Source organism: Tamandua tetradactyla, chromosome 14 (genome assembly GCF_023851605.1).
Source record: "Tamandua tetradactyla isolate mTamTet1 chromosome 14, mTamTet1.pri, whole genome shotgun sequence".
Classification (NCBI taxonomy): Eukaryota; Metazoa; Chordata; class Mammalia; order Pilosa; family Myrmecophagidae; genus Tamandua; species Tamandua tetradactyla.
In genome coordinates, this window is record NC_135340.1 from 90,127,753 (window position 1) to 90,142,532 (window position 14,780).

At 34.4% G+C, this 14,780-nt stretch overlaps 1 protein-coding gene across 8 annotated transcripts in view; it reads left to right on the plus strand.

Moving 5' to 3' along the window:
* Nucleotides 1-14,780, plus strand: part of SCAPER (S-phase cyclin A associated protein in the ER) — a 678,157-nt gene that overhangs the window by 158,928 nt on the left and 504,449 nt on the right. For all 8 annotated transcript variants that reach the window (XM_077128470.1, XM_077128471.1, XM_077128472.1 and 5 more), the window contains 2 exons: nucleotides 4,600-4,700; nucleotides 10,715-10,831. In XM_077128470.1, the coding sequence (XP_076984585.1) occupies nucleotides 4,600-4,700; nucleotides 10,715-10,831 (218 nt within the window). The remainder of the gene's footprint in view (nucleotides 1-4,599; nucleotides 4,701-10,714; nucleotides 10,832-14,780) is intronic.

Below are 14,780 nucleotides of genomic sequence, written 5' to 3' on the forward strand. Positions count from 1 at the left end.
TGACTTCTTTCTTTTAAGCCTCTAGCTAATTAAGTTAAACCTCACTCATTGTGAAAGGCACTCCCCTTAGCCTACCTCAAATGTAATCAGCTATAGATGAATTTCGCATGATTATTTAAGGCAGCAGAATCCGAATCAGTGGGCATCATCACTTGGCTAAGTTGACACCGAACCTAACTACCATACCTTTTGACCCAACATTTCTACTCCAAGGTGTATGTCAAAGAGAATTGAAAACATACATTCACAAAAAGCTTGTACACGAATGTTCACACGGTATTATAACAGTGGAAAAGTGGAAATAGTCCCCACCCGCATCAAGATGGTGGAGTGAGATGCTTCAGGGCTCCATTCCCCCCACAGAAGGTTTGACCAGCCAAGAACTGGCAGAAACATCTTTTCTAAAGCTCTAGAAAACAGAGTTGCAGTAACAGGGCAAGCCCAAATCACATGATCCATCTCAGTGGACACAGGAAAGGCATTTGATAAACCGGACATCCTTTTGTGAAGAAACACTGAGATAAATAGAAATAGAAGGAAACTTCTTCAACATTGTTAAGGGCATATTTGAAAAACCCACAGCTAATATCATGTTCAGTGGTAAAAGAGCAAAAGTTTTACTCCTGAGATCAGGAACAAGACCAAGATGCTCACTGTCACCATCACTATTCAGCATTGTACTGAAAGTGCTAACTAGAGCAGTTATGCAAGAAAAAGAAATAAAAGGCATCCAAATTGGAAAGGGAGAAATAAAGCTATCTTTATAAGCAGATGACATGATCCTATATGTAGAAAACCCAGAAGAATGTACTGAAAACTGATAGAACTAATAAACAAATTCAGCAAAGTAGCCAGGTATGAAATCCATATGCAAAATAGTGAAGACCACCCAAATGTTCATCAGCTGTTGAGTGGATAAAGAAAATATGGTATATTTATGCAATCATTTAGCCATAAAACAAAGAATTGAAATATACTAAAACACGGATAAACCTCAAAAATTATTCTAAGTGAAAGAAGCCAGATATAGAGACTTCTTATGGAATGATTTTATTTACGTGAATTATCCAAAATAAACATATCTATACAGACAGAAAGTAGATTAGTAGTTGTCATGGACTTATGGAATGACTGCTTACTAGTACAGGATTTTTTTGGGGGGTTATGAAAATATTCTGAAATTAAATAGTGATAAAGGTTTCACGACTCTGTGAATATTCTAAAAATGACAAAAATTATATACGGTTATAGGTTGAATTATTTCCCCCAAAAATGTATGTTGAATTTCTAAATGCCTATTACCTCTGAATCTGACTTTATTTTGAAATAAGGTCTTTGCAGATGTAATCAAGTTATGATGAAATCTCACAGAATTAGGGTGGGCCCTAATTCAATAGGATAGGGTCTTAAGAAGAAGAGGACACAGATACAGTCACAGAGAGTACAATGTCACATGCAGACCAAGACACATAAGGAGAAGCTGGCGATGTGAAGATGGAGACAAAAATTGGAGTTAGGTTGCCTTACCAAGGAACACTGGCAACTATCAGAAGCTAGGAAAAGGCAAAGAAGGATTCTTCCCTAGAACCTTTAGAGGTTGCATAGTCCTTCTGACACCTTGATTTCAGACTTCTAGCAGAACTCCAGAACTGTGAGAGAATAAAATTCTATAGTTTTATGCCACTCAATTTGTAGTACCTTGTTACAGCAGCCCTAGAAAATGAATATTATATATATACTTTAAATTGATGAATATTATGCTATGTGTTAAAAAATACAGTTGAGTAAAAAAATTAAAGTAAGTCAGTATATTACATGAACTATTGTAGAGTAGAGAAAAAAGAGAGGCCCTTACTTGTTTACTAAAACATTTAAGAGAAATGAAAAGTACATATCACTTGAGAATATCAAATGAAAATTATACACCACTTGAGAATATTGATGTAGAAGTACTGATATGTTGAATCTGATGATTCAAAAGTCAGATAATATATCATAATCAAATTACGTTTATTCCAGCAATGCAAGGCTTGAGATTCAAAGGTATTACATTTTAATCTCAAAGTATTTGTCAAATGAGATGAATAAAGATAGAAGATTGTATGATTGTCTCAATAGAGCCAAAGAAAATTTGCTAAAATTCAATACCCATTTATAATAAAACTTTAGCAGATGGGGAACAAAAGGAAACTTCCATACTGATATAGGAAATTTTTCAAAAAATTTATAGAAAACATCATACTGAATGGTGAGATATTGAGAGTGCTCCTTCTAAAATTGTGAATGAGTCAAAAACCTTGCTGTTGGGCTGCATATGTGGTTCAGTGGTAGAATGCGCGCCTTCCATGCGGGAGACCTGGGTTCGATTCCTGGACCATGCACCTAAAAAAACAAGAGAAAAGCTTACTGTTGTTATTCCTATGCAGCTTTGTACTTAAGATTGTTTGCAACAAGGAAGGGCAGGAGTAAGAAATATAAGGTGAGGATTGGAGAGAAAGAAATATGTCATTATTTACAGATGATGTGTCTATAGAGAAAATCCAGAGGTATATAAAGAGAAATTATTAGAAATAGTGAGTTAAAAAAGTTGCTGCATGTAAGTTCAAAATAATAAAAATCAATATTATCAGAATATGAAAAAGAAAATGAAAATTTAAAACATCTGTATTTATTTTTAGTGATAAATCTAATAGAAGATGTACTAGACCTCTATGCAAAAAGCTATAAAACATTATTGTGAGATATTGAACAAAGTGTTTATCTCTTCATGGACTACAAGACTCAGTATTATAAAAATGTTAGTTTTCTTCCAGTTGATCTAAAGAGTCAATGCAACTGAAATTAAAATTCCAACTTTTTTTCTGGAGAAATTGGCAACCTGATTCTAAAATTCATATGGAAATGTAAGAACGCCAGGATTACCCTAAACCACCTTTTAGTCAAAGATACAGTAGAAGTGTTTAATCTAATATGGTGGATTTTAAGATTTATTCTAAGAGCTATAACAATGTAAGACAGTGTGGTGTTGAGACAAGAATAGGTAAACTGACCAATAACAAAGGAGAGAGGCTAGAAATGGAGCCATGCTTATGTATATCTGATTTATGACAAAGATGACACTGCAGGGTAGTGGGGAAAGATTAGACTCTTCACAACTAGCATTTGCATATCCACATGGAAAAAGAAACTTGTCTGTTTTATACCATACAGAAAATCAATGCCAGATGATTGCAGTTCTGAAGGAAAATGATAAAACTCCAGAATATCACACTGGAGAATATCTTCCTGACCTTGGGATAGGAAAAGATTTCTAAAAAAAGACACAAATAGCAATAACCTTAACGTGAAAGACTCATAAATCAGATAACATTAAAATTAGGAACTTCTGTTTATCAAAAGTGCAGTGCTTTGAAATACATTAAGAAAATGAAAAGGCAAGTAGAGAATAGAAAATATTTGCAACACAGATAATCTACAAAGGCTGATATTCAAAAGATAAAATGAACTCCTGTTAAACATTAATGAGCAAAGGACAATTTATTCTCTAGAAAAATGGGCTAAAGTCTTTAACAGGCACTTTACACAAAAAAGAAAAAGGATATCAAATTGTTAGTCATCAGAGAAATACAAATTAAAACCACAATGAAATATCATTACACATATGTGCTAGTATGGCTCCCAAACTCCCAAAATGGACAACTAGTGTAGACAAGGGTGTGGATCAAGTACTCACGTACAGAACTGGTGGGAGTGGCAAATACTTTGGAAAATAACTTAGTATTATACTAAAGTGCAATGATATACTTACCTGTGACTCAGCAGTCCCATTCTTGGGTTTATACTCAAAAGACTTGCATTCCATATATGCAAAAGACACGTATGTGAATATTTATAACAGTGTAATAGATAATATCCCAAATTGAAAATCACCCAAATGTCCATCCACAGTAGATTGCATACATAAATATTGGTATATCCAGGCAATAGAATATTGTTCAGCAATGACAAGAAATGAATTTCACTTATATTCTTCAATATGGATGAACCTAGTAAAAGAAACCATACAATAATACATTCTGTATGAGTTCAAATGAACTCATATATATTAAGTTCAAAAATGGACAAAATTAAGCTATTAGAAATCAGGATAGTTGTGCTTTTGGAGGATGAATAGGGTAGTGATTGGATGAGGGCACCAGTGGAGCCTTTCCAGACTAGCGTTGCTGTTACTGTTGTCCTGGGTGGTGGTTACATGGGTTCTTGCTTTGTGATAATTTATCAGTACATTTATGTTTTGTGCATTTTCTATATATTAAACTTCAAAATAAAATAGGTTCAAAGAATGGCCATTTGGGAATGTCTTGAGAAAGAATAGCAATATCATCTCTTGTCTTTAGATTATCATAGTCTACTAATTTCTTATTATATTACTAAGGAGTGGCAATTAAAAAAAAACAACCCAGACCACTAAGTTATGTAGCTTTCTCATTGAGGAGTATGTTGTAAAAATTAATTCCTACATCATTCACTCTAATAGTTTTTTCTTGGAGCTTTTTAGTCTCAGATGGGACTTAATGCATTTTGTTTGTTTTAAATTAGGAGGTGCTAATGATGCTGGATAACTATGTAAGAGATTTCAAAGCATTGATTGACTGGATTCAGCTTCAGGAGAAACTAGAGAAGACAGATGCTCAAAGCAGGTAATGGTCTGGTCTTCATTTATAGCAGCCTGCTATTTTCAATTACGGTGACTGACCTCATATTGACTTGAAACTTATAAAAATCTCAGAGTTAGGTGCTGCAGTTCTCATTCAGTATAGCACATATTTAAGGTACCTAGTAATTCAAGGACACTTTTATCTACTACAGAGGTTTAATTTCTGCACATGACACATTTACCATTACCATGGGCTTCGCAGTTTTGAGGTGTGACAGACTAGAACTTGTAAGTACAAAAAACTATTATGGGTTTTCAGAGGACAAGTTCATATCCCCAGTTGAGGGATTGATCAGGAAAGAGTTCATGGAAGATACAGCAGTAGAAGTAGTGTTTAAATGATGGGACAGATTTTAACAAGAGTGTAGCATTTCAGATGAAAGGATTAACATTGACTGTCATGGAAGTGCAGGGCATGTGTGAGGGGTGATAAGTAATACAGGGAAAGGTGTAGTATTTATTCTTAGTATATTAGACAGGAAAATTGACAGTTTTTGATTAGGAAAGTAATGAGAGATCAAAGTTTCTTTTGAAAGCTTCATTTAGAATCAGAATACAGTAGTATGCTAGGCTGTAGATTGAAGAAAACAGCCACTGCCCTCATGAGGTACACAGTGCATTTTTAGCAGGAAAGAGTGATATTAAATAATTATAAATTTAGTAAATAATTATTCATTTGCAACGTGTCACCAAGAAGAAATAATGTACCTTTGGAGCAAAAGATAAGGTGGTCTTAACCAGTTTGCTGAGACCAGAAAGTCTTCCTTAAGAAGGCAATATTTAAGTTGAAACAGAAATGGCAAATAGGAGTTAGCTGGACTAAGAGAGGGCAAATGAGTAATTCCATGTAGAGATAATGATACATGCAGTGTCTTGGAGATAGAAAAGAGCACAGGGTAGTCAAGGAGATTAGAGTTTAGCAGGGCTAGAGTGAACAAGGGGAAGAGTAGCATGAGATGAGCCTGGAGAGGTAGGCTGTGATCAGATTATGTAGGACTCTATAGACATGATAAAGATTTTAGACTTTATTTTGAGCCAATAAGGGGTTTTAAGTAAGGAAGGGATATATATATATATATATATATATATATATATGTTTATTTATTGTTAAATATTTTTATTGATGAAACAACATATACACACAAACATTTTTTACATACAAATATTCCATGTATGGTGTACAATCAGTGGCTCACAATATCATCATGTAGTTGTGTATTCATCACCATGATCATTTTTAGAACATTTGCATCACTCTAGAAAAAGAAAAAGATTAAAGAAATAAACTCATACATACCATACCCCTTACCCCTCCCTCTCATTGACCACCAGTATTTCAAGCTACTCAATATATTTTAACCTTCTTTCCCTCTATTATTTGTTTTTATTAATCCAAATATGGATAAAAATATTTTACTCATCTCTACATGCCCTTGATGAAAGGAGCATCAGGCACAAGGTTTTCACAATCACACGGTCACATTGTAAAAGCTATATAATCTTCAAGAAATGGGGCTACTGGAACACAGCTCTGCAGTTTCAGGTACTTCCCTTTAGCCACTCAACTTCCCCTTAAATGAAAAGGAATAGCTATATAAGGCATAAGAATAACCTCCAGGGGAACCTCTTGACTCTGTTTTAAATTTCTCAGCCACTGACACTTTATTTTGTCTCTTTTCTCTCTTCCCGCTTTTGGTCAAGAAGGATTTCTCAATCCCTTGATGTTGGGTCCTAGCTCATCCCAGGATTTCTGTCCCATGTTGCCAGGGAGAATTACACCCCTGGGAGTCATCCCACATGGTGAGGTGGGAGGTGGGGGTTCAGTGTCACTGGGTCCACTTGCCATGTTGGCTTACAGAGTGAAGCCACATCTGAACAACAACAAAAGAGGTTTTCTGGGGCTGACTTTTGGGCTAAATTTTAAGTAAGCTTAGCCTATCCTTTGCAGGGATAAGTTTCATAGGGGCGAACCCCAAGATTGAGGGCTTGGCCCATTGATTTGGTTGTCTACACTGCTTGTGAGAGTATAAGAAATTCTCCAAATTGGGAAATTGAATTTTTCTTCCTTTCTCCCAGTTCCCCTAAGGGGACTTTGCAAATACCTCTTTATTCACTGTCCAAATCATTCTGGGAATTCAGATTTATATTTTTAAAAAATCATTCTGGCTGTGGATTGGTGATGTAGCAGTCTAGTTTAGAGTTCATGGCTACTCAGACTGGGGTAGGGGCAGTAGAGAAAGAGAATTAATAGATATTCCACAAACAGATAATCTCCTGACGTTACTATTATTTTGGGTATGTGCAAAGGCATAATTCATTATTTAATTTAGACTTGTAAGTAAAACTTGAGCCCTTGTGAGCTGGGCCTTGGCACATATGGATCTATATTGATGCTTTTGACCCAGAGAAAACAGGTAGCCTAGGCTGCCTCTTTCCCTGTCTACTTTGATTCTATGACAGTGAGTGGAACCATCTGATAGAGAAGGCATCTTTTGGCCTTCTAGTGTATCAGTCCCATAGTGGACAGGAGGGGAACCAAGAGGGTGAAGGAATCCCAAGAGACAAATGAAGGAAGGCTGGATTCCCAGACTAGAAAACCCAAGTAAAGCATGACAGTGAAAATTTGACTGTGTTTTTTGATGTCGTTTTTTGCACTTGCTTTGCCTACAGTCTCGGAGGAAGCCAGAACTAGGTGAATTTAAGCTATGTGATTTTACGCTTAATCCTTGATTGGATCTGGGGGATGCAGTTCTTCACTGGGTTTAACCAAGTTAGAGATCACCATGCTCATTTGTGACTGATGGCTATATTGCCTTGTAAATATAAGCAGAACAGAGAAAGTTGAAAGAAAATGGAATAGATGTACAGAGAGAAGCAGAGATGAGAGAAACCATGTGATGGTTGAAAGATTAAGAATGTTACTTTAAAATCTGTCTATTCCATGTCTAATCCTGCTGAGCCCTGATTCCAGTTTTTTTTTTTTTAATCCTTTGATGTCCTTGACTTTATGTAGTTTATATCCTTAAAATAAATCTTTTGTTTTCTTTTTTATTTAGCTTGATTGGGTTCTGTTTCTTGTATCCAAAAAGGTCTACAATGTAGCTGCCAATAAAAGAAAAGATAACTGGGTTGTTTTTTTCTTTCTTGAAAACGTAAATCAGCTAGTGGTAGCTGCCTTGGAAACTGTGTTGAGAAGGATTCTTAGGCCAAGTCCAGGCTTTGCAGAGTGATTTCCATCCCTGCCCTGCTGTCTTGTTCAATAATACCTGAGGCATCTCTTTTGACCTTAACCAATATCACCATTTCTCCTTTTTGCCTCTGGAGCAGCAACCAGATATGGAAGCAACCTTAAATTTCAGGTAGCTGTCAATATCCAGCTTACATTCCTTAAATCATGTATCAAAATTCATTTCAGCTAGACTGGAGATTTAAATGTAAAAACTGAAACTGTAAATGTTAGGAGAACAACATTTAGGTAAGTATTATATTTGTATTGTGTAAAAACATTGTAAAGCAAAGGCAAATCTACAAAGTGAAATATTGACCGGTTTGATTTATTAGGAAGAAAATATACTTTTCTTCATAAAAATAATTAAATTAGAAGTAGCAAACAAGGAAATGGTTACATCATCTATACCAAAGAATTCAGAATTGTAAGAGTAATTATGATAGTAATAGTGGTAGTAATAAATAATTTCTAATCAACTAGAAAATGATGCAAATCCCAGTCGAAAAAAATGAGTTAAAGATACCAGCATGCAGATCTCAGGAGAGGAAATTGAAATGACTGGTAAAAAAATCTAACCTCACATATAGTGATAATGAACATATGTACATTAAAAAACAAAAAGCAATGAAATATGGTGGGAGTATAATTTGTTGCAACTTTTCAGAACGGTGATTTGGCAATAAATTGTCAGAAATCTTAGACTTTTGAATAACCTTGACATTTCTGTTTCTAATATTAAGAAAATTGTCATGCATATATACATGTGTATAACATATAGGATATTATTTGGAGCATCCTTCACCATTCATTCATTAGTTTAAAAAATATTTAATGATTTCATGCTATATTCAACTTCTCTGCTAGTTGCTGAGATTGTGTCCTCAAAGAGTTCTAATTTAGTGAGTGAGAAATATATTAATTAAATGCTTGCAAGATTAAATATGTAGTTAAAATTGTGATGAAAACTGTAAAAGAATAAGTATTACATTTTGTAAGTACATATAATAGGGAAGCCAAACCTAGTCTGAAGATTTAAGGAAGACTTCCCTGAGGACTTAACGGTTGTGTAGAGCTCTGAAGGATGAGTTTTTTTGTGCACCCAGGGGAGGGAAGGAAAGTGCTCCAGGTATGGGAAAGCATATGCAGAGGACAAAGTTAAGAGGTACCTAGGCGAAAAGATAAAATGCTGGAGATATACCAACTTGAAAACTATATTTAGGATTTTGATCTTTATCTTTAGAGTAAGAGGGAACAATTAAAGAGATTTAAATAGTCAAGAGACATGATTAAATTTGGAGTAGGTGAAGACCAGTGGGTGAGAGGAGCTAGTTAGAAAGCCATTGTGGTAGTTCAGATGAAAGAAGGATGATAAATGGTGCATGGACTAGGGGATGGCAGTGAATGTGGGTAGGAATGGATTGACTTGAGGGAGATTTAAGAGATAACATTTTTCAGGAATAAATGATGGAATATGAGGGTGAGGTAGAAAGAGGCAATAAAAAGTTATCTTCTGGGCTTTCATTTGTCAAAGATATCAGAGGGAAGAGGATACTAGGCTAGAAGTGAAAGAGGGATCATGAGTTTTGAGTTGCTTTTGAGATATCCAAGTGAATATTTCCTGGAGTCGAGAGTATGAGCTGGCAAAGGAGATTGAGAAGACATGGTAGAGGTTTACAATGGTGAAAACTATTTTGACAATTTTACATTTATTATAAGTAATATGATTAATAATAATTTCATTTATTGCACTCTTCATATGCTGCATGGGATAGTTAGTATCTTATATACATTGTCAATCATAATAACCACCCTGGGAACTCTTATTATTCTTATTGGAATAGCTATACCATAGACTATTATATAACCATTAAAAATGATCTTGTAGAATAATATAGATTTACAAGGAAAATATATTTATGATATATATATATTTAAATATGTGTATTCATACATAGAAAAAATAATCTATTCACAGGAACCAGAGGGTTAATAGTGCCTTTGTTTTTGAGTAGTGTATTATGGATAACTTTTATCTTCTTTTCGTTATCTGAATTTTTTTGTTTTGTAACAGCAAATACAAATGAGAAAAAAATTACTAAAATTGTGTAGACTAGATTGAATAGAGAATAAAGGCAGGGACACCCAAGGATGTGAGGAGGATCTGACTGAGGGCACAGGGGTAGAGAAGTCATTGTTTGTGAAAGGCATTTTAGTAGAGATTTTAATCCTGTCACCTGATTGATTGTGGGTCCAATAAAAAAAGAAGGATACAAGTTACATTTCTTAGCTTTCCTAGCAAATGACAATGAAATCTTTATGCTCCCACTCTAATGAATGAGTAAGAGGGAGGAGACTTCATATTTTCCGGTGTATTCTTCATTTAACTTCCATCTATTTTGATCCCTGCTCAGTGAACTTTCTTTTGCAGGAGATGAAACACATGTAGCCTGAATTAGTACCATTGCTTTTTAAAATTGTATTCTTTTTTAGCTGGAGCATGGAGCTTGTAAATCACAAGTTTATCTCCATGTCTGTGTAACCCCATGACCCTTTTTAAAAAGTAAACTTGTGCTATTATGCTTCAGTGGATGGAAAACCCTGGGCCATACATCATTTGTGATTCCTGACAGGTGTTGTGGTAACTTTCTGGTAAGCAGTACTCTAGGGAAAATTGTGACCTGATTATATTTTCACCCACAAATAACTAAGAGAAAAGATTAGTTTGTTCTCCCCTTTTCTCTAATCTGTTGTATGTCTTGAATATGCAGACCAACTTCATTGGCATGGGAAGTAAAGAAGATGTCTCCAGGACGTCATGTGATTCCAAGTCCATCTACAGATAGAATAAGTGTAACATCAAATGCTAGAAGAAGCTTAAATTTTGGGTGAGGTGAACTCAATAAAAGCCTACTAAGACTTGTATTACAGTAAAAATTATTCTCTGTGAACAATATGGTATTGTAAAACTGATATTGCACTATAAAAATATCCATGTATATGTTTGAAATTGTCTAAATAAAAAGTTAAGAAGTTCCAGAAGAATAAAGTTTAATTTACAGAAAATGTAGTAGGAAATATAACTAGTGATCCATACTGAATACCAGTCACTATATTGCATGCTAAATGATTCCTGTTATGAACTGCTAATTTCTTTCAGAACAAAATATTTGAATACATATCATAAATTGTATTATTTAGAATTGCTAATATAATTGCATCCTATTTTAGGGGAATGTGGGCTGTTGTCTTATTGAAAACCATTGCTCAGCCAGGTAGGACATGGGTCAAGGCATGTGAAAACACCACAGAGCTTTCCTACCATCTTTCCTGTTTTTCCCCTCCATAGTGCTGTGAGATGGACCCAACCAGTACTATCCATTTTTTAGAAAATTAACTTTATTAATGCAATTGTAAGTTTAAAGAAAAATTGTGCAGAAATTAAGAGTTCCCATATAACCCCCTCTTAGACATACAGTATTCTCTGTTAAATTTTTTTTTTTTTTTGGGTGCTTGGTCTGGAAATTGAATCTTGGTCTCCTGCATGGCAGGAGAACAGTCTACTACTGAACCACCCGTGCACCCTCTCTATTCACTTTTTACATTAGTGTGGTGTCTTTGTAACAATTGATGAAGCATTATAATTATACTATTAATTATAACTCATAGTTTTCATTAGGGTTCACTCTTTATGTGGTACAATTCTATATTATTTTTTCCTGGTAACTTATATATAATCTAATATTTCTCATTCTATCCACTTTCAAATATACAATTCATTGTTTTGAATTGCATTTATAAAGTTGTACCTCCAGTACCATCATACATTGCCAAAAGTTTTCTATCACTCCAAACAAAATCTCCAAACCAATTAGATATTAGTTTCCTGTTCCCCACCCTACCCTGCCCCTAATTCTCATTTCTGACTTTATGAATTTGTAATGTTCTGTTTGTTTCATGTAATGAGATCATAAAATATTTGTTCTTTCGCATTGACTTCACTCATGGTTGATCCAAGTTAGAGCATACATCAGAATTTTATTCTGATGTATTTTGTGTAGTATATATGTATACACTACATTTTTTTTTAAACCCATTCATCTGTTGATGGGCTCTTGGATTGCTTCTAACTTTTGGTTGTTATAAATATTATCAATGTGGAAATATCTGTTCAAGTCTTTGCTTTCAGTTCTTTTTGTATATATGTAGAAGTATGATTATGAGGTCGTATGGTAATTTCATATTTCCTGAGAAACTGTTTTCCACAGTGTCTACGGTATTTTGCCTGCCCATCAGCAATGTATGAACGTTACTATTTCTTTACATCCCCTCCAACAATTATTTTTCAATAGTATCCATACTAGTGGCTATGAAATGGTATTTCATTGTGGGTTTGATTTGCATTTCCCTGATGACTAAATGATACTAGGCAACAAAAAAATGAAAAAAGAAGAAAGAAAAAAACAAATAAAAAAGGAAAAAAATGAGAAAATAAAAAAGAAAAGAAATAAAACAATGAAATGACATTAAGCATTTTATTATGTATTTATTCGCCATTTATATGTCTTCTCTGCAGAAATGTCTATTCGTGTTTTTTTCCCATTTTTAAATTGGATTGTTTGTCTTTTTGTTGTTGAGTTTGAGAAGTATTTTATATATTCTGGATATTAATATACATCTTATCAGATGTATGGTTTCCAAATATTTTCTCCCATTCTGTAGGTTGTATTTTTACTTTCTTGTTAAAGTCTTTTGATGTACAAACAATTTTAATTTTGATGAAGTCCTATTTAACTATTTTTTCTTTTGTTGCTCCTACTTTTGGCGTAAAGTCTAAGAAACCATTTTCTCTCACCGGGTCCTAAAAATGTTTCCTTGTATGTTCATCCAGGGAGTTTATGGTTTTAGTTTTTATATTTAGATTTTTGATCCATTTTGAGTTAATTTTTTGAATTCGGTATGAGGTAGAGGTCTATCGTCATTCTTTTGAGTATACCTGTCCAATTCTCCCAGCACCATTTGAGGAAGAGACTCTTCTTTCCCCAGTGAGTTAATTAGGCATCCTTATAAAAAATCAGTTGGCCATAGGCATCAGGGTTTATTTCTGAACTCCCCATACAATTTTTCTGGACTATAGGTCTGTCCTTTTGTTAGCACACTATTTTGATTCTTGTAGCTTTGTAATAAGTTTTAAAATCAGAAAGTGCAAGTCCTCCAACTTTGTTCTTTTTCAAGATGGTTTTGACTATTCATAAACCCTTACCTCTTCCATATAAATTTGAAAATTGGCTTTTCCATTTTTGCAAAGAAGGCTGTTAGAATTACATTGAATCTGTAAATCACATTGGGTAGAATTGATAGATTAATATTTATTCTTCCAGTCCAGGAACTTGTAATGTCCTTCCACTTATTTAGGTCTTTAACTTTTCTCAGCAATGCTTTCTAGTCTTCTGTGTATAAGTTCTCTATCTCCTCGGTTTAATTTATTCCTAGGTATTTGATTCTTTTAGTTGTTATTTTATTTTATTTTTTATTAACGGAAAGAAAAAAAAGAAATTAACACAACATTTAGAAATCATACCATTCTACATATGCACTCAGTAATTCTTAACATCATCACATAGATGCATGATCATCGTTTCTTAGTACATTTGCATTGGTTTAGAGGAACTAGCAACACAACAGAAAAAGATATAAAATGTTAATATAGAGAAAAGAAATAAAAGTAGTAATAATAGTAAAAAACAAAACAAAACAAAAAAAGCCCTATAGCTGAGATGCAGCTTCATTCAGTGTTTTAACATGATTACTTTACAATTAGGTATTATTGTGCTGTCCATTTTTGAGTTTTTGTATCTAGACCTGTTGCACAGTCTGTATCCCTTCAGCTCCAATTACCCATTATCTTACCCTATTTCTAACTCCTGCTGGACTCTGTTACCAATGACATATTTAAAGTTTGTTCTCGAATGTCCGTTCACATCAGTGGGACCATACAGTATTTGTCCTTTAGTTTTTGGCTGGACTCACTCAGCATAATATTCTCTAGGTCCGTCCATGTTATTACACGCTTCATAAGTTTATCTTGTCTTAAAGCTGCATAATATTCCATCGTATGTATATACCACAGTTTGTTTAGCCATTCTTCTGTTGATGGACATTTTGGCTGTTTCCATCTCTTTGCAATTGTAAATAACGCTGCTATAAACATTGGTGTGCAAATGTCCGTTTGTGTCTTTGCCCTTAAGTCCTTTGAGTAGATACCTAGCAATGGTATTGCTGGGTTGTATGGCAATTCTATATTCAGTTTTTTGAGGAACTGCCAAACTGCCTTCCACAGTGGTTGCACCATTTGACATTCCCACCAACAGTGGATAAGTGTGCCTCTTTCTCCGCATCCTCTCCAGCACTTGTCATTTTCTGTTTTGTTGATAATGGCCATTCTGGTGGGTGTGAGATGATATCTCATTGTGGTTTTGATTTGCATTTCTCTAATGGCCAGGGACGTTGAGCATCTCTTCATGTGCCTCTTCGCCATCCGTATTTCCTCTTCTGGTAGGTGTCTGTTCAAGTCTTTTTCCCATTTTGTAATTGGGTTGGCTGTCTTTTTGTTGTTGAGTTGAACAATCTCTTTATAAATTGTGAATACTAGACCTTTATCTGATATGTCATTTCCAAATATTGTCTCCCATTGTGTAGTCTGTCTTTCTACTTTCTTGATGAAGTTCTTTGATGCACAAAAGTGTTTAATTTTGAGGAGCTCCCATTTCTTTCTTTCTTTCTTCAGTGCTCTTGCTTTAGGTTTAAGGTCCATAAAACCGCCTCCACTTGTAAGAG